A 20,263-nucleotide genomic window follows, 5' to 3' on the forward strand; every position below is an offset into this window, starting at 1 on the left:
TTAAACTCATATCCAGAATGGAATTCATAATCTCCCCCCCCCCCCAAATAACAACAACAAACTCTCTTCCTAACTTCCTTGAAAACAAACAAAAAACCTCTTTGCCTTCTGTCTTAGAATCAATAATACTAAGTCAGGCAGAAGAGCAGTAAGGCCACAGCAACAGGATTAAGTGACTGGCCCAGGGCACACAGCTAGACAAGTGGGGACCCAGGGGTGAGCTCTGGGATTAAAACCTGTGGGTATGGCATTCATCTGAGGCTCTATTCTGTAGAGGTGAATGATGCCAAAAGCCTTATGGGCAGAGTAGAATTGTAGGACTGTATTTTGAGGGCAGGGAAAAGTCATAGAAGAAACAGCCAGGCTTGGGCCTGGGAGGAATAAGACAATGGGCTTAAGTAGTCCTGGGTGGAGTTATCTGGTATCATATTGCCTGGCAGCATACTGATTTATGTACTCGAAGCACCATGTTTACCAGGAAATGACTTTATATTTATATTTGTATACTGTAGCTACCATAGCCCCACTTAGGGCCTTCTGTAATTACAGACACATCCACCAAATATTTCTGTGCAGCTGTTCTATGTCCAAGAACAGGGATTCTTAACTCTTTCTTCTCCTATTGTGGAGCATTTTTGTGAATCTGGTGAAACCTAGGAACCTCTTATCAGAACAATACTTTTTGCCTTTTATAGTGGAGGGGAAAAGGAAGACCAGAGTTGGGGTTTACATATAGATCAGACGTTTATTAAATATTTACTATATTCCAGGCACTGTGCTAAGTGTGGGAGCTACAAATATAAACAAATAACACAGTCTCTACCCTCAAGAAGCTTATATTCTAAAGGAAGGGAGGAAGAAAGACAATACAAAAAGGAGCTAGCAAATAAGGGAACTATTGTTGAGGAGGTAAAGAAATCCACAAAGGGAATTCATCTGGGAGTGAAATGAGCATGGCTGGGTGCCCTCATGAAATGGGTGGTCCAGGCTTGGAATTCTCTTGGAGTTAATATTGGATCCTAGTAGTAATAGAAAACCTCTAAGTTTATTGAGTAAGGGAGGGGAGATATCTTAGGAAAATTACTTTGGCAACTATGTGGAAAATGGATTGGATTTGGGAGAGACTTAAGGTAGGAAGAACAATTAGGAGACTATTACAGCAGTCTAAGCAAGAGGTGATGAGGGACTGAACTGGCGTGGAAATATTAAAATAGCACTAAGGCCTCAGAAAAGTAGGAAAGAAGTTTCCCATTGAGTTTTAGGGATATTTCTATAACTCAGTGAGAATAGAATATGAACTGGGACAAAAATGAAAAGAAAAAAAGACTAAGATGACCTAGCTCCGAGAAGAAGCAGCTTATATGATCTCCTCTCTGAAACCAACCCCAGCCAATATAACTGATGACTTTAATGATCTAGATAACAACTTGAGCCTCTTTTCAAATTCAGAGGGACTAATGCTTTTTTTTTTGACTTTCCTTAATGATCATTTTTAGTCTTCAGAATGGCAGAATTACAAGGGGTACTGCTTTTATAGGTCTGATTCTGTCCAGAGAAAAGGAACTGTTTGTCGAAGTAGAAATGATGGAAACTTTGGGAGAAAGGGAACTACTCTATTGTTGATTTCCTGGTAAAGAAAAGACCAGGCATAGATTTCACATGTATACTTGATTAGGAGAGAATGGATTTCAAAGAATGCAGAAGAAGGAGAAGTAAGTCCTTAAATTCTTCAGGGGCATTCAGTTCAAGAAAAATAAGAAGCTCTCTGCTATAAAATTCTGTATACTGTAACAGTCCTTCTGACTAGCCTTTGTGAGGGGGTATATGTTGCTGAAAATTTAGGGTCTTTTATTTCTTGGTAGTAAACAATCAGGGGAAGAAAATTCTGCTGCTTGGGGTAGATGGAACCAGAAAATATGGAACTAAATACCTGGACCAACCACAACTGTAAAGGCACCTTGAGTTTGGGGGAGGAGAGAGAGAGGAGTGTTCAATACCCCTTGGATGAAAACATCCTGACTAACATAAGGTTGTTGCTACAAAGAATTCCCTTCTCAGTGCCCCCTTCTACCACCACCTCCATTGGCTCATGTAGTAGTTTATTATTTCAGCTAATTATTCTTGATAACTTGATATGAAGGGCACATATTTCTTTACATGTGGCATTCAAAAAGCCTGATTCTGGTGATCCAGGATAGGGCAGTAACCTTTCCAGAACGATGTTTTTGGAAAGAGGGCTAAGTCTTCAACCCTTCCAAATATTATTTTAGAGCTGGACCAGATTGGGTTGTTGTTTGTTTCAGTCATGTCCAACTCTTCATGACTCCATCTTGGGTTTTCTTGGTAGAGATATTGGAATGATTTGCTCCTTCTCCAGCTCATTTTTTTTTCAGACAAGGAAACTGGAGCTAACAGTATTCAGTGACTTGGCCAGGGTCACCAAATTAGTAAATATCTGAGGCCAGATTTGTATTTAGGAAGATAAGTCTTCTTGCTCTAGGACCAGTGCTCTATCCTCTGTCCCACCTAGTTGCCCTTAGGTCTAGACCAGAGATTCTCAACCTCTCAGTTTGTAGCAATGAGAATACATAATGCATATCAGGTATTTTCATTCCAAATCATAACTGTAGCAAAATTACAGTTTTGAAGTAGCCACCAAAATAATTTTTTGGTTTGGGGTCACTGCAACATGAGGAACTGTATTGCAGGGTCATGGCATTAGAAAGGTTGAGAACCACTGGACTAGACTTTAAAGCATCATCTAGTTGAGGACTTGATATGCTTTGAGTTGGCTAGGCTACCACTATTTTTTCTGGTCCTGAGGGGACAAATTGATGGGTTGAAGTGATTGGCTCCACAGGTTGAGCCTCTTTTCCATTCTTAAGCTGGGGTGGATTTGGATCCTGTCAATCTTGCCTTCTTCTCAAGGAGCTTATCAATTACTTTCTAGTAGGAAATCTGCCTCCACTTCCACTCTCACCATTTTACCACCAGATCTACCAGGTCATAATTACTACCTCCCTACTCCAACACCAGGCTGTACTCTACCTTCTTTCTTTGATCAAGACAATCATTTGTCAGTGTCTTTTTATGTCTTCTTCCTTGAACCAGATTTCCCTATCCTTGGTCAACTGCTTCCTTTGTGACAAAGTCCAGGTGCCCCATCATAGACAACAAAAAGAAGGTCCTATGATTTGGCTTTGGTTTTCTATTCCAAGGAGAATGAAATAGACAAAAAATGGAACAAAAATGCTTGACAAAGAATTGAGATGGCAAAAATATTCTGTTTCTTTAAGACACTGTCTTGATTCAATATATCCCAGGGTTCTAAATTACCTGGTAAGTATAATTACTGAGCTTTCATTGGTAATTTCTGGTGGGCAGTGGCAATAAAGAAAATGGAGAAAGATGAAGAACCAGAGAGTTGTCACAGGACTGGTGAAGTACATTTATTACAATATTTTTTAAAGGAAGAGTAGAGTTTGTAAATTATAGGCCAAGGAGATGGACTTAATTAGCTGATAAAATCCTAGAAAGTATTAAAAGGATGGCTAATGAATAAAACAAAAAAAGAAGCTGTGATCTCAAAGAAGTAGCAAAACTTCATCAGAAATAGATCATGGACACATTTTTTGAACATAACCAATGTGGACATTGGTTTTGCTTGTGTATGCATACATTACACGTGCTTTTCTTTTCTTGTGTGTATGAGACAGAAAGAGAGAGATAGATACACACAGAGAGATACACACAGAGACAGAAAGAGAAGGAAAGACACACAGAATAAATTTGTTAAAAGAAAAAAAATTTAAAACAGATTACACCTAATTTTTTATTTTTATTTTTTGGACTGGGTTGTAACATAGCTTGCCTAAGTATCAGTGAAACATTTGATAAAAGTCCTTATGTACCTGGGGACATGATCCAATTTTCATAATGAGTTCCCCAGATAATATTATCCAAGGTACAAAATACCCTGTGAGTCTACATTTACTAAGAACCATAGTTCATCGTCTTTTGTTGATGTAGGTTTTTTTTTTTTGTCATCCCAAAGAAAGAATGAATGGGAAGCCTCTTAAAATGAATATTTAGCACGTGGCTAGGCATTGTGTTAAGTGTTGGGGAAACAAATGCAGAAAAGAGCAGTAATTCTAGGTTTCATGTTGAGGTAGGAGGTGGAGCATGGGTGGCATGCCATGAAGATTGTGATAGAGCAGTGTGTGGGGTCTGGGATAATCTCGATATGAAGCCGAGGATCTAGAGTGGAAGCTAGAGTGCTGGAACTGCGTCTAAGAGGCAAGGGGTAGAATTAAGTGTCATGACATGAGATAGGCAGGGAAGACACAATTAGTTCAGAGCAAACGTCTTTAATGAAATAGCAGAGAAGAATAGCAATTTTACTGCCCATAAGTCAGGGGTACATGCTCCCACAAGTTTATACACATCATTAGGAAGGTTGGACACATAGGGAATGTGCTTGAAAGGCATAAATGAAGGAACAACTCATGCCTCCAATGCTGTAAGACCACAGATGTCTTTATTTTGTTATAATTAAAAAATAATTATGGACTTTGGGTGACACTGGGTAAGTCACTTAACCCCCATCACCTACCACTTATTACTCTTCTTTTTTTAGCATTCACATTTTATTTTATTTTAAATTTCTTCATTTAAAATTTTTTATTTTATCGATTACATGTAATAACAATTTTCCACATATCATTTTCTGAAATTAAAGGATCCAAATTGTCTGTCTTCCTCTCTGCCCTCCCCCTTCCTGGAGATGGTTAAGCAATTTGATCTGGGTTATACATGTATTATCATGGAAGACATACATTGTTGTAAGAGAATATTCACATAAAACCAAAACCTCAAATAAAAATCAAAATAAACTAAAGTGAAAAATAGTATGCTTTAATCTGTATTCTAACTCCAAGAGTTCTTTCTCTGGAGGTAGAGAATATTCTTTGACGTAACATCCTTCGGAATTGTCCTGGATCATTGTATTACTGAGAGTAGCTAAGTCTTTCATAGCTGAGCATTCCACAATACTACTGTTACTGTGTACAATGTTCTCCTGGTTCTGCTTATTTCACTTTACATTGATTCACATAGGTCTTTCCAGGTCTTTCTAAAATCATCCTGTTCATCATTTCTTACAGCACAATAGTATTCCATCACTAACATATACCACAATTTGTTCATATTTTCCCCAAATGATGGACATTTCCTCAATTTCTAATTTGTTGCCACCACAAAAATGGCTGCTATAAATATTTTTGTAAGAGTAGGTCCTTTCCTCCTGCCATTGCCCTTTTAAAAATCTCTTTGGGATACAGACCTAATATTGGTAGTATTGGATAAAAGGGTATGCACAATTTTATAGTCCTTTGGGCCTAGTTCCAAATTGCCTCCCAGAGTGGTTGAATCATGCAACTCCACCAACAATGCATTAGCGTGCCAATTTTTGCCACACCCCCTCCAACACTTTCCTTTGCTATCATATTGGGCAATCTTATAGGTGTGAGTTAGTACCTCCAAGTTGTTCTAATTTGTATTTTTCTAATCAAAAGAGATTGAGAATATTTTTAACACAATTATTGATAGCTGTAACTGCGAAATTTTGTGTTTTAAGACTGTGAATTGCCAAAACTGTAAAGATAATTTTAGTGTCTTGATTTTATATTAAAAAAATAAGTGGTTGCCATGGGAAAAATTCCCAAATATGAAAAATACCCAAGTCAGCTGGGTTTTATGAAGATTTTAATTAATACAAATGAAGGAATTTAAGGGAAGGGAGTGAGAGAGTAAGAGGAAATAGTAGGAAGGGCCTAGGCCAATTGGCCTAGGCCTGAGCCTTAAGAGAGACTATTCAGTCTTCTATCACTCACCACAAGATTTGTCCCAAGCAAAACTCCAGTCCTTCACTGAAATCCTCAATTCCTGAACTGAGTTCAGTGATCTAGCTCCTCCAAACTAACTCCAAACTCTAACTTCCATGGCAAACTCCAACTAGTCCGAACTCCAACTCCCTCAAATTTGAAATCTTCTTCCTTTTAAAGAAATTTTCTATTGTGTCACCTCCCCTAAATTTTCACATTTTCCAATCACAGTGGATGTTTTACCCAGGACTGACCATTCTTAGTTCACATCCTCTTTTGTTATCACCTTCTCTGATTAGATTATATCTTCTGAGTATTTCACATCTCTTTGCTAAGCTTGACCTTTGTAAGTTGCTTGACCTTTAGTGATTAATTTAACCTTTATAGGTACTTAGCACCCTGTTATATTAGATCTAAAAATATACCTAGCTTAAGGTTCTAGCTTTACTATAAGTATGAGTTAGGGCCTTTTCATTGTTCAGTCAGGAGTTTACAACTTTATCTTCCCCTAAGGCACTGTCTGAGCAGGGTGGAATAATTTTAAAAGTTCTCAAATACATTACTGATCAAGTACCTCCATTGTTTAAAATGGGGAATAACTTAACCAAATCTCCTAAGGTACAGTCTGAGCAGTTTTAAGATTCACATAGCTTTGATTTCTTCATCTGAAAACTGCTTGTTCATATCTTTTGACCATTTTTCAACTGGGGAATGGCTTGTATTCTTTCAAAGTTAACTTAGTTCTCTAAATATTTGAGAAGTGAAACCTTAGGGAAATTTGTTATTAAAAATTCCTCTCTACCCTGCCAGTTTGTTGTTTCCTTTCTAATCCTTGCTATATTGGTTTTGTTTGTACAGACCCTTTCTAATTTAATTTTATTCATTTTACATCTTGTAATGTTCTCTGTCTCTTGTTTGGTCATAATTTCTTCCCTTCTCCATAGATTTGACAGGTAAACTATTCTATGTTACCCTAATTTATTTATGGTATCTCATTTATGTTTAAACCATCCTTACCACTCTTCTATCTTAAGGATCCAATACATTGTATTGACTCTGAGATAGAAGGTAAGGGTTTAAAAAATTATTTTGGACTTAACAAACGTCAACAGACATGAACATTTTCACATACAATGATTAACAGAAAAAAGGATTGTATATGAAACTATGTCTTTTTTACATAGTTTGTATCTTAAGTATCTATTAAATTTAACTAACACTGTTCTGCTTGTCTGTATGTCCTTTGGAACTTCTGCTCTCTTTTATGTATTTTTAAAAGGTTTTGTGAAAACTTTCTTCTTCTTTTTGACATTGTTATTACTATGATTCCTCCAATGTTCATAATTCTCCCTCTCAGTCAGAAAAACCAGAAGCTTTCCCTTATGAGAAACAAATGTAGCCATAAAAATAGGACAAATATACATACCGACTGTATCTGATTACATATGTATTATTCTTTGCCTTTACTCTGTCATCTCTCTAAGAGATAGGGAACATATGGAATTCATCATTAATCTTTGGGAGTGGCCATTGCTCATTTCAATGTTCAGAGTTCTTAATTATTTCAAAACTATTTTCCTTTTTAGTTCTATAGTCATTATATAATTATTCTTCTGTTTCTGCCAGTTTTTTCTGTATGTGTTCATGTAGGTCTTTCCAAGTTTCTTTGAATTTATTCTTTTCATCATTTTGAAAAATACATTATACTAATATACTCAAATTTGTTCAACTATTCCACAGTTGATGTACACACACTTTCTTTCCAGTCTTTTCCTATAACAAAAAATATGACTATAAATATATTTGTGTATTTGGATCTGTTGCCTCACTGGGGTGTTGATGTATTAGTGTTATTGATGGATCAAAGGGTATGTATAGCTTAGTATAACAGCAATGAAAAACTCATTTCTCAGTGAGAGCCCTGGTTGAATTAAAGCTGAAGGTCCTCTCAATAGAGGAGTCCCTGGTTGAATTAAAAAGACTAAAAGGGAAAATAGTTAGAGATGCATGGTGGAGGAAATCTAGGATGGAGATTCTACAGTCTGAGATGAGTAGGGACAATCTATGCTTACAACCTACAAGAGGTGGTTTGAATAGGAATTAGGGATGGAAAATGGGTAGTCTCTTCCAGGAATAGATGAAACACAGAACCAGGATGTTTTAAGATGTTGGTCAGCAATGGCTGACCACAAGGCTAGTTGAAGCCAATTTAGGCCACTTCAGATAGAGCTTGTGAAGGATAGCTCTGCAAGGTCAGCCAGCAAATACCATGAAGGTGTCTGGGAGTAAGCAAGCATTCTGGTACACTGCAGACTTCTTATTAGCTCTTTCTTGCAAAAGGCTTACTGTGTGTCCAGTGTACTATATAATGGTAAGGTAGCTCAAGGAAAATAGACATGTTAGTTTCTGAAATATTTCTTTAAGTGACTTTTTTTGTGGGGAGAGTTTCAAATTTCTTTCTAGAATTCTTAGAATGATTTATAGCTCCATTAATAGTGCATTGGTATGCCTGTCTTCCCACAACCCCACTAACAATTGTCATTTTCATTTTTTGTCATCTTTGTCAGTTTTGTAGGTATAAAGTAGACCCACAAAGTTGTTTTAATTTGCACTTCTCTTATTAGTGATGTGCAACATGTTTTCCACATGGCTGTTGATGACTTTTTTTGAGAACAGCTTGTTGATATCCTTTGGCCACTTACGTATTCAAGAATGACTTTTGTTCTTATATACTTGTATGAATTCCCCATCACTAGAGAGCACAGTGCCAAGGATAGAATAAATAAAAGGATTATACAAAGGATTTTAAGTTAAGAAGGCATGGATACTAATAAAGAGGTAATGAATATGGGAATGGATATATGAGACACAACTTGATCCAGTGAAAAGAGTGTAAGAATTGGAAGCAGAGAAATGAAGTTCTTATCTCAGCTCTGCCACTTCCTTTCTTTGTGATCTCAGGACAATCCCTGAGTTTTTTTTTTGGGGGGGGGTGAGGATTGGGTATTTTTATTATTTGTGGTGGAATTTGAAGAGTGAGATGATCTTGCACTCTATTCCACCATCTTCATAATCATCTCTGGCTACTTCCTTAGGACAATCTCTTAACCATTTTGGAACTCAGTTTTCTCCCTTGTCAAAGGATAGGGTTGGATGAGATTATTTCTCAGGTCCCTTCCATCCCCAGATCACATGTACTCAGTAAATGCAGGTCAAATAAACGAATGAGAAGATTGAAGGATAGAGATGGGGTAGGTGGGAATTGAATAATGTACTTCAAATCCCTAAAGTTTATCAATACTTAAAAGGGAGTGATGAACTCTTCCCCCTCTCCACCAAGGGAGGGGAAGAGAGAATGTGTTTATGTTGTACTAGGAAGAATGCTATAAGAACTGCAATACAAACACATTCAAGATAACGGTAGCACACATGCGTGTGTATGTGAGTGTTAATAAAGCACTTTACATACATGATGCCTGTTGACCCTTAAAACAACCTGGCAAATATGAAGGACTAAACAATTATCAGCAAAACAAGTTTCCAAGATAATTCTAAGGGACTCATGATTAAAGAAAAAAATAGCTATCCACAGCCAAAGGAAGAACTGTTGGAATTTGATTACAGCTCAAAGCACACCACCCTTTACTTTATTTCCTTAATGATTTTTTTCATTGTATGTGTTATTTGTGTCTTTAGTCACAACATAGGGAATTTGTCAATACTTGTTGCATGAAAGCACTGGCATAACTTATATTGGACTATTGCAAAATGTCAGCAAACAATATCAAAAGTTGTTTCTATATGTAACTGAAAAAAATAAAATGAAAATAAAGCAACCTGACAAAATTCATTGTGGAAGAATTGTTGTTCCCATTTATAAATGAGGAAGTTGAGACTAAAAGAGGTTCAATGACCAGGCCTAGAGACGGGAGGTCCTAGGTTCAAATCTGGCCTTAGCCACTTCCTAGCTGTGTGACCCTGGGCAAGTCACTTGACCCCCATTGCCTAGCCCTTACCACTCTTCTGCCTTGGAGCCAGTTCACAGTATTGACTCTAAGACATAAGGTAAGGGTTTAAAAAAAAAAGAGGTTCAATGACTTGCCCAAGGTTTCATGGTTAACTGGAAACTAATGGGATGTCCATCAATGGGACAATGACTGAACAAAATATGGTATATGATAGTGATGTAATACTATTTTGCTATAAGGAAGGATAAACAGGATGGTTTCAGAATGAGCTGGAAAGACCTACATGAATTGATGCAGAGTGAATTGAGCCAAACCAGGAGAACTTGTACATAGTAACAGCAATATTGTGCAATGATCAACTGTGATAGACTTAGCTATTATCATCTATACAATGATCCAGGACGATTCTGAGGGATTTAGGACAAAGAATACTCTCCACTTACAGAGAAGGAATGGTTGGAATCAGAATGCAGATGAAATCATAAAATTTTTTACTTGTTTATTTGGGTTGATATTTTAGAGTTTTGGTTTTATAAGGTTATTCACTTACAAAAATGAACAATATGGAAATGTGTTTTGCATGATAATATATGTATCTCCCAGAAAAAAATAAGTGAAAAACCAAGGTGTCCTGCTTAGTAAGCTCCTCAAACTCAGGTCTTCTGGCTCCTGGCCCAGTCTGGTTCCTCTTTACCATGTAGTGGTGGCTTATACTGTATGACAGTAGTGGCTGTAAGTGAATCCTGTGTGCTGGACTGTGTTGGCCCTTAGGGAGCTGAGCTGCTGCTTCGGTACCCCTTCTCTAGAGTGGGGCTGGTTTGGAACAACGCTCTCCGGATACAAAGGGATGGACTAGATGACCAGGTTCTTTCTGGCTGAGGGAGTTTGGAATGCTGTGATCTGCTCTACATGAGTAAATAGTGCTGACCAACGTTTTCTGTTTCCCATCATCCCAGGTGTCTGGACCTCAGGAGATCAAAGTTCTGATACTCAGACTTCTCTGTATGGGGTCCAGGGAGGTTCCATTCTGTTTCAGTTGAACACAAGCCTAGGAAAAATGATCCAAAGGGTCGAATGGAGCTTTGAGTCTAAGAAAAAACATCTGCCTCTGTTCAGCCTTGAGCCTGAGACTTGGAATCTAACTTTGAAGAAGAGTCTCCACTGGAACAGATATGAGCAAAGAGCTCATGTAACACCAACATCCCTTAGAATTGACAACGTCACTCTTGAGGATAATGGAAACTTCAAAGTCCGAATACATCATGATGAAGTAATCAGTGAACAAAGTTTCTTTCTCTCTATTTATGGTAAGTGAGGACAATAATCTGAGAACCCCAAGACCTGCCTAGACTCCACTGAGATAGTGCTCTACTTCCTCTTGTCTCATAGCGCTCTTCCCCAGGAGCTTCCAAACTCAGTCTCATCTGTTCCAGTTTTTTTTTTTTTTTTGGACAGAAATAGGAAGGAGGATTTCTTTTCCTATTATTTGAAGAGAATATGTAAGCATGTGAAGGGCCCTTAAGTTGGTGTCTGCTGACTCTAGAATCCAAGGAAATGAAGAATAAATTTGAATGGAAATAGAAAAACTAGATGGGATACTATTGATCTTCCAACATTTCTGTATCTCTAAAAGTCAACTAGGTGGTGCAATGGACTTGGAATCAGGAAGATTTGGATTCAAATCCTATTTTGGACACTTACTAGCTTCATGACTTTGGGCAAATTACATAACTGTTGTCTGACTTAGTTTCCTCATCTATAAAATGGGATAACATATAAAATGACTTACAAACCTAAAAGCACTATATGTTATTATTATCATTATTATTATTATTGCTATTATTAATATTATTATGTAAGCTTTGGCACATTCATAACCAGGACCTGTGAAGGGCTTAGAAGGTATTGTTATGATGATGATTTTGGTTTGTAGAGTCATCATTGCCCAGTTTTTTGGTATTAACTACACCGAAGAGCCTGTCACACAAAGGCTTTTCTAGATAAAAACAACACAGGGAACATAGATACATCAGGGAAATGCACCCAGAAGCCAGTTGTCTCAATAATGCACTCTTAGAAGGGCAGAAAGGCTCTTTCTGTTTCTCTTTGCTTTGTTCCCAGATCATTACAATCATAATGGGACACCCTGAACCAAATCCTTATATTTACTTTCTTTTTTCTTTAAAAACAAATAAACAAACAACCCTTAACTTCTTTTTTTTTTTTAATATATTTTATTTGATCATTTCCAAGCATTATTCGTTAAAGACATAGATCATTTTCTTTTCGACCCTTAACTTCTGTCTTAGAATAGATACTAAATATTGGTTCCAAGGCAGAAGAGCAGTAAGGACTAGCCAACTGGGGTGATGTGACTTGTCCAGAGTCACACAGTTAGGAAGTGTCTGAAACCAAATTTGAATCCAGGACCTCCCATCTTCAGCCCTGGCTCTATATACACTGAGATACCTAACTACCCCTCTTCCATTTATTTTTCACATGCACAAAGCCTTAGAGGGAGAGAATTCACATGACCCAGGCTAAATGGCCAGAGTCTCTCCTTTTGTTTCCTCTGTTCAGGTGAAGGAGAAAGGGCAGGAAATTATTTCAGTTTTATAGATGTTGAAACTGACACCTGTAGAGTTTAAGTGAGTTGTCCATTGTAAGGAAATGGGTCTGACCAGGACCTGGAGCCAGTGCTAACAGGAAGGTGGAGCCCAAATGTGATAAACCAATATAGTGAAGTAAAGGAGCATCCTACCATTAGCCTAAAGAAGTTCTTTGTAGAGTTAGGGAGTGAATTCTCCCAACTGGGTCAGGAATGGAGAATTCTGTTTATATAGCTTGAACTCTTTCCCTCCTCTCTATGCAATGTATATCTTGAAAAGCACAATACATAAATACCTTTATGAAACATTTGTAGATGTCCTAGTACTAATTGGTTAACTTTCCTTTGCCTTGGAGGTCTTATTCTCACTTCTCATCCAGTATTGTGTCTATTTCTAAGCTAGTGACTCTCTTTTCTTCCTTTCTTTCCTCAACTTTTCTCAGAAGGCAGCTCGGTTAGACTCTGGCAGGCAATTAGAGGAGAGGAAAATATGCGTGTTTACTATTACCCAAGCTCAGATGCTAAGTTAGGGGAGAGCTAGAAGCCTTTCCAAAATGATCAGGAGTGAAACAAGGATGCTCATTATAATTAATATTACTTAATATAGTATTAAAATGGTAGCAATAGTAATGAGAAGGAAAAATTTGAAAAAGGTAAAAGAGGTAATAAAACTTTCTCTTTTTGCAGATGTTATGATGCTATAGTATGTGGAAAATCCTAGAGATTCAACTAAAAAGCTATTTGAAACTAATAGTAATATTTGTAAATTATCAAGATATAAAATAGATCCACATAAATCACCTACATTTTTATATATCACTAAAAAAGTCCTGCAAGAAGAAAAAGAAAGATAATCCATTCAAAATGACCATAGATAGAATAAAATATCTGGATGCATTCCTGCCAAAATGAATTCAGGAACTACATGAATATAATTATAAAATATTTTCTACATAAATAAAGTAAGATTTAAATAATTTGAGAAATATTAATTGTTCATGGGTGGCAGAGCCAATATAATTAAAATGACAATCCTACCTAAACTCATCTATTTATTCAATGCCATCAAATTTACAAAAAATATTTATTTATTAGAAAAATAATAGCAAAATTCATTTGAAAGAACAAAAGGTCAAGAATATCAAATGTAGGTATAGCAGTACTAGATTTTAAAATGTATTATAAAGCAATAATAATCAAACTATCTGGTACTGACTAATGAATAGAAAAATGCATCAGTAGAACAGAACAGAAATATTACAAACAGTAGCAAAAGATTATAATAACCTTGCATTTAGCAAAAGTATAGATCTCATTTTGGGGATAAGAACTCACTATTTGATAAAAATTTCCTACACAATTGGAAAGTAGTTTGTCAGAAACTAGATATAGATCAACATTTTATACCATATTCACTAAGATAAGATCAAAATGAGTATGTGACCTAGACGTAAAAGGAGATATCATAAGCAAATTAAAAGAATACATCTGTCAGGTTTATAGATAGTAGAGGAATTTATAAATAAATTAGACAGAATTGTGAGGCAGAAATGGATAATTTTGATTATGTTAAATTAAAAAGGTTTTGCATAAATAACACAAATGTTGCCAAGATTATAAGGAAAGCAGAACATTTGGAGAAAATTTTTATTTTTTTTTAATAGAGGTCTCATATCAAAAATAGAGACCTCTATTCATCAGAACAAGAATCACCTTCCCAGTCGATAAATGGGTAAAAGATATGAACAGACAGTTTTTAGATGAAGAAATTAAAGCTATATTTAAGTATATAGAAAAATACTCTAAATTACTACTGATTAGACAAATATAAAACAAAACATTTCTGAGATATCATCTTATACTTATCAAATTGGCTAAAAATAACAAAAGGGTAAAATGACAAATATTGGAGGAGATGTGGAAAAATGGGGACACTAATACACTATTAGCAGACCTATGAACTGATCTAACCACTTTGAAGAGCAATTTGAAATTATACCCAGAGAGTTACAAAATAGTTTATGAATGTCCACCTCCAGAGAATGGACTAAGAAGTGGAAACATGTAAGACACAATCTGTATATGCCACAATTTGTTTAGCCATTCCCAAGGAGCCTTCCCAAGGAAAAATGGAAAGAGTTTTTATGTTCTAAAATAATAATAGCAACTTTCTTTGTGGTGGCAAAGAACTGGAAATTGACAGGATGCCCATCAATTAGGGAATCGCCAAATGAATTATGATATATAATTGTGATGGAATACTGCTGTACCATAAGATATTATGAGAAGGTTAATTAAAAAACTTGGAAAGACCTACATGATGTGAAGAGTGAAATGAGTGGATCCAAGAGAAACATTAAATATAGCTACAAAATTAATATGTGAGAAACCACTTGTGAATGTTCATTGCCAGAGGAACTGAAAAATAGAAACACAAGATAAAATTTATATATGTGTGTAATATATATATATATGTATTTATATATATATATATAGTATATATATATATTTGTGGTTGGGTGATACCTTCTATAGTACATAAAGGGGAGGCGGAGGCTGAGATACCTGGGATTAAATTCCACATAAAAAGGCAACTCCAGCCCTAAAAGAGTTTCTAATGGAATGAGGGAAGACAGTACATAAAAAGATGCTGAAAGGCATGGTTGGTAATGGAGGTCTGCCAGGGGAATATCCACCTAGGGGCATATGTGTTTGGAGTTAAAACCAAGCAGAGGAAATGATGGGGAATTAAGTTAGATGAAATATTCTGCACCTTTGTAAAGGGAAGTTTTGGGATGAGTTTCTGCTCTACCTTACAATCATAGGAGAGAGACAACTGAGCAGGCTGAATATTAAAGGTGAATCAGTCTTCATAATGGTGAGATTTCAAGTGATGAGCTCGTGGTTGTCTAAGTTTGGCCAGTGCCATATTACTCTTCATTCTCAGAACCGATTCTCCCCAAGATCAAGATAATCTCAAAGTCCCAGACATCAGATGGATGCAACCTCACCTTGGAGTGCCAGATCCTGAATATCTCAAATGATACAACTGTAACCTGGGGAAGTGTAGCTATCCCCAAGAGGCAGGAGGAGAGCCTAGGGCTGCCCTCCAATTCTAGGATACTGAATCTGTCCCTACCACCGAACCTCCAGAATTCCTCTGTCACTTGCTTGGCTAAGAACCCTGCAGAGCAACAAAAGTCGACATTAAAACTAAGTGATGCCTGTCCTGAGAAGTCTTCAAGTGAGTGTGGCCTTCTATGGTGGTGGTGGTGGGGTTGTATGGAAGAAATCAAGGGGAGAAGGAAGCATAACTATAGAAGTTGGGGAAACCTTGGGGAAAGAGGCAGTGGGAGGGCCATTTACCTTCTCCATTAATCTTGCCTCTGATTTGACATTTCTATTGATGGTATCATTATTCCTTCAGGCACCCAGATACTTAATTTTGTTAAATTAGGTCCAATCCATGGTTTCCCTGCCCCTCCCCCACTCAGGTGGCCTCTTACCACCATTCTGTATATTGTCTCTATCTCTTTCCCCTTAAATTGAAATCTGTTATTTCCTTCATGTTCTTACCTCTCCTCTTCTCTATGACTGGGTCATGTCAGATCCCCAAACCCCAAAGTCACCATGGTTCATTGGAAGTTTCCTTCTGGTCATATTGCTGGTGATCCTGGGGATTGGATTGTCGATCGACAGAAGAAAAGAAAGGAAGAAAGAAGGTATTAGTTGAAGTCGAGGATCTTCTCCTTTCTCCTTTTAAGTATGGCCCCATCCCTTGCTAGTTTTGGACAGAGGTAGTTCCTAATAAAGGGTGGTGGGTGTGCATTTCCTCTAACATGGGGGTGGGTGGGAGTGTCTGTCAGGTAGCTAGAAAAAGTCCTAGGTCTCTACTGGATCTGGGGAGTGGGAATTGGGATCTTACCTTGTATGATGTGGGAAGGATTAAACCTCTGTGTTCTTCATTCATTCACTCAGTTATGGATTCTCCAGAGAATAAGAGAAATAGTGACATGAACATCCAAGATGCAGTGCTCAGACCAAGTAGACCTGAGGACCAGAACCAGGTGATTGGGAGTTGGGAACCTCTCAGGGCTCTCTGTAGTCCTCTCATCCTCTAGTTCTGCCCTGTTGCCCTTTTCTATTTACTGATGCAAAAGATGTCAGGATGCTGTAATGGGAGACCAGAAACTCAGTTCATTCCTAGCTGTGTGATTTTTAGAGCAAGTCAATGCAATGGAAGATTTCTTCCAAAGTCAATCAAATTCAGTTACCATCTTATGATCTCTGATATTGTTGGCACCATCCTAGGTGCTGTGTGTTTCTCTAGTACCTGCTAGAGACTTGGTTCTGTGCCTCTCCCTAAATCTCCATTTCTACCCTCCCCCCACCTAAGTCCTACTATCTCTGCTATCTTCTAGTGCCAAGAGGCTAGTGAGCAGCACCCACAGGAGGGGAAGCATCTCACCACCATTTACAGTGAGATCCATAATCCTCAGATCATGCTCAGGTAATGGGGATATAGTTGGGGAGATCCTGAGGGTTTAAGCTAGGATAGGATATACAATGGGAGCTCAGGGTCCCCAATATGCAAGCCTATAACCTTTCTTCCAATATGTCAATGTATTTGAAAGCTTCTTCCCTACCTCTCTGTCTCCCCAAGATCTTGTCATTGACATGTGGCTTGACCACAAAACATCTTTCTGATTTGAAGATCTTCTTAGTTTGTGAAGAGAAGAAACCAACTCAAGATGTACTCTTGAAGGGGGGGGGGGAGGGCATGGAGTTTTTCATGCCTGATTATACTGGGAGTTTGGGGAGTCCTCTTGAAGAGAATGAAGAGGGATAAAAGGAGAAATAGTGATTGTCCCACATGGTGGTGTGAACTAGGTGGCAGCTATAACCTGTCATCTATAATTGTTTTCATTAGGACAGGAGAAGTGACCATCATCTAAATAGTTAAGGTAGGAGGTATATGTGACTGGGTGTGCTTTATTGAGGTGCTTGCTCCAAAAGCAGGAACACAGAGAGAAACAAGATAGGTAAGAGAGGAACAAAAAATGTGCCTTACCTTGTTCTAGTTGAATTTCTGTAATGAAAGAATCCTCAGATTCCCCCTGGATACAAGTGTAGACATTTCCTGTCTGACTGACCCACAGCCCCTGATGCCTGTACTTGCCCAATCATGTAATCCATTGTGTTTGTGTTTGTAACCCATGGATACTTGTAGAAACCCCTGATTGTGTATGTGTATAAAATAGCCAGAGCCTCTGGCTTTGGGTCCCAGACTTGAGGAATGATCCTGTCTGGGACTGTGTGTAATCAATCTCCTCCTTAGTCTGAGTGATGTTGTGGTTTCCTCTTGCCTGGCCAAGCAGAAAATTCCATAGTTAAAATTATTTTGTTAAATGCAGTTGCAAAAGACATCTATTGGATAACATGCCACACTTGGAGTTGGGAAACCTGTCTTCACATTAGACACTTTCTAGTTGGTGTCCCTAGATAAGTCACTTAACTCTGATTACAGACCTTGTTGCTCTTCTTTCTATCTTAGAATTGATACTAAGAAATACATTTGGCAGATTTAAGATGATTTCTCATAAGCATCTGTGGTTGACCCTATCTTTATACTCCTGGGTGTCCTTTTGTTTGTGGTATGAGGGTACAATAGGAGCCATTTGGAGAGAGGAATCTTTCTTAGCATCGAGCTAGCTGTTCTGCCCCCAGTCCATTGTTAGAGAATTTTGTGCTCTAATTGGGGGTATAGAATGAGCCATTTTGTAACTATCCTATAGAGTTCAGAATCCATTTGAATTCAGATCCTATTTCCATAAACCTACCTCTTAGATGTGAGTCAGATTTCATGCCAAATAACGTGTGTGTATGTGTGTGTGTGTGTGTGTGTGTATGTGTTGTTTTTGCTCATATATGTCCATCTGGGTCTATCTAGAGGGGCTTGCAGGGGGTTGAGAATAGACATTGCTATTGTCTCTTCCCCTCCTGCATCTCTAAGAGATGATTCCTGCCAGGAGAGGAAGAGGAAGAGAGAAGAAGATTGGGGCTAGAAAATGGTCGCCCTGTTTTCCTCAGAGAAAGGAGTACTACACTAGAATTCTATTTATTGATTCATTCTGTTAAACTTTACCAGTTTATAGAAAACAGTTTTTAGGTTTGATATAAATTCCCAATTGCTATTCCTTAATGGAGGAGTACCTCAACTCTGTACCCAAGACTTGACCCTCTTGCCACCACATCCAAGCTCCTCAATGAACAAACAATAAATAAACCCCTTATTCCAAGTTGAGAACCAAACAGAAATCAGAGAAAGGAGGACATACATAGTATAGGAGGATATATACCAGACAACACAGAATGAATGAACTCTCCATTGAGAGCAAGATAATTCAGCACAACCAAGAGGGGCTCTCTGACCTCAACCAAGGGGAAATCCCCAGGCTCTAGTGTAGTAAGTGGAGAACAGGAACCATGACAGCAACTGTCAGATTCTTTACATGTCAGTTTCTTTCTAGGATCTTCAGAACCTGATGAGAGGTTGGAATTGCCTATCTTTTCTCTCTTATTCGGAAACCAGAAGAACCCAAAGTTCTCTTCTCTCCCACTCACACCAATTCCACCCTCACAAAGGCAGGGGACATTCAGTAATCAATCTCCACCAATGAGGAGAGAGTCCTATGCAATTGGTCCTTTGAGCCAAGGGCTACATACATATGAACCCAAATGTAATTGGATCACAGAGAATGTGGAGGGAGTAAAATATAACAAAGCTGGAGAGTGAGGAAGGGGCCAGGTTATGAAAGACTTTAAAAGCCAAATAGACTCCACTTTTGTGGGGTCAGACACAGAGGAAGGTAGAGGCTGACAGGAGGTAACTGGAAGTTGGACTAGAGTAGGGAAAGATGAGCCAGGGAGTCCAAAGAGCAAGCTATTTCCATAGTCTCAGGAATGGGGTGATGATGGTCTGCCTCAGGTAGATGACTGTGTCTGAGGAGAGTAGGGGGCACATATGAGAGATGTGATGGTAGAATTGATAGAACTTGGCAAATATTGGATGGTGGTGGTGGTGAGAGAAATTGAGGAGTCAAGGGTGACACCAAGGTTGTGAGTCTGGGTACCTGGGAGGATGAAGGGACTCTTTTTTTTTTTTTTAAACCCTTACGTTCCATCTTAGAATCAATATTGTGTATTCATTCTAAGGCAGAAGAATGGTAAGGGCTAGGAAATGGGGGTTAAGTGACTTGCCCAGGGTCATACAACTGGGAAGTATCTAAGGCCAGATTTGAACCCAGAACCTCCTGTCTCTAAGCCTGGTTCTCAATCCACTGAGCCACCCAGCTGCCCCCTGATGAAGGTACTCTTGACAAAAAAAAAAAAAAAAGGATAGAAGTTGGAGGGGTTGGAGTGGAAATAAGATTTCAGGTTTGGATAACTTGAACTTAAGATATCTATAAGACATTCAGTTTGTGATGGTCTATAGGCAGAGAGAAGTGAGGCTGGAGTTCAAAAGAGAGGTTGGGGGTGGATAAATAGATTTGAGAATTATCTGGATTGATTAGAGTAGATAAGAGAAAATATTTAATGAATTCTTTTATGACAGGCACTGTACTACAAAAGTGCTGAGGATATAAAAACAAGGAAATAAAATAATCCCTTTTATCCAGGATCTTATCTTCCACTGGTGGAATAAAACAGATAAAGGGAAAGTGGAAAGCAGGTGGGGAGGGGGATCTTTATGGGACAAATCAACATTTGTGGAGTAAGAGCAAACAGGACAGTGAGCTGAGAGG

At 38.0% G+C, this 20,263-nt stretch overlaps 2 protein-coding genes across 6 annotated transcripts in view; one reads left to right on the forward strand and one right to left on the reverse strand.

Annotated features, from left to right (window-relative positions):
- The window catches only part of LOC130453513 (SLAM family member 5-like), a 196,455-nt gene that overhangs the window by 60,091 nt on the left and 116,101 nt on the right, over positions 1-20,263 (reverse strand). The gene's annotated exons all lie outside the window — the stretch shown is intronic.
- LOC103105951 (SLAM family member 5-like) overlaps positions 1-20,263 on the forward strand; it is a 61,359-nt gene that overhangs the window by 8,540 nt on the left and 32,556 nt on the right. For 2 of the 3 annotated variants that reach the window (XM_056816209.1, XM_056816211.1), the window contains exons 2-6: positions 10,807-11,157; positions 15,406-15,702; positions 16,067-16,180; positions 16,437-16,525; positions 16,880-16,968. In XM_056816209.1, the coding sequence (XP_056672187.1) occupies positions 10,807-11,157; positions 15,406-15,702; positions 16,067-16,180; positions 16,437-16,525; positions 16,880-16,968 (940 nt within the window). The remainder of the gene's footprint in view (positions 1-10,806; positions 11,158-15,405; positions 15,703-16,066; positions 16,181-16,436; positions 16,526-16,879; positions 16,969-20,263) is intronic. The other variant, XM_056816210.1, reaches the window with a different exon arrangement.

This window comes from Monodelphis domestica, chromosome 2 (genome assembly GCF_027887165.1).
Source record: "Monodelphis domestica isolate mMonDom1 chromosome 2, mMonDom1.pri, whole genome shotgun sequence".
Classification (NCBI taxonomy): Eukaryota; Metazoa; Chordata; class Mammalia; order Didelphimorphia; family Didelphidae; genus Monodelphis; species Monodelphis domestica.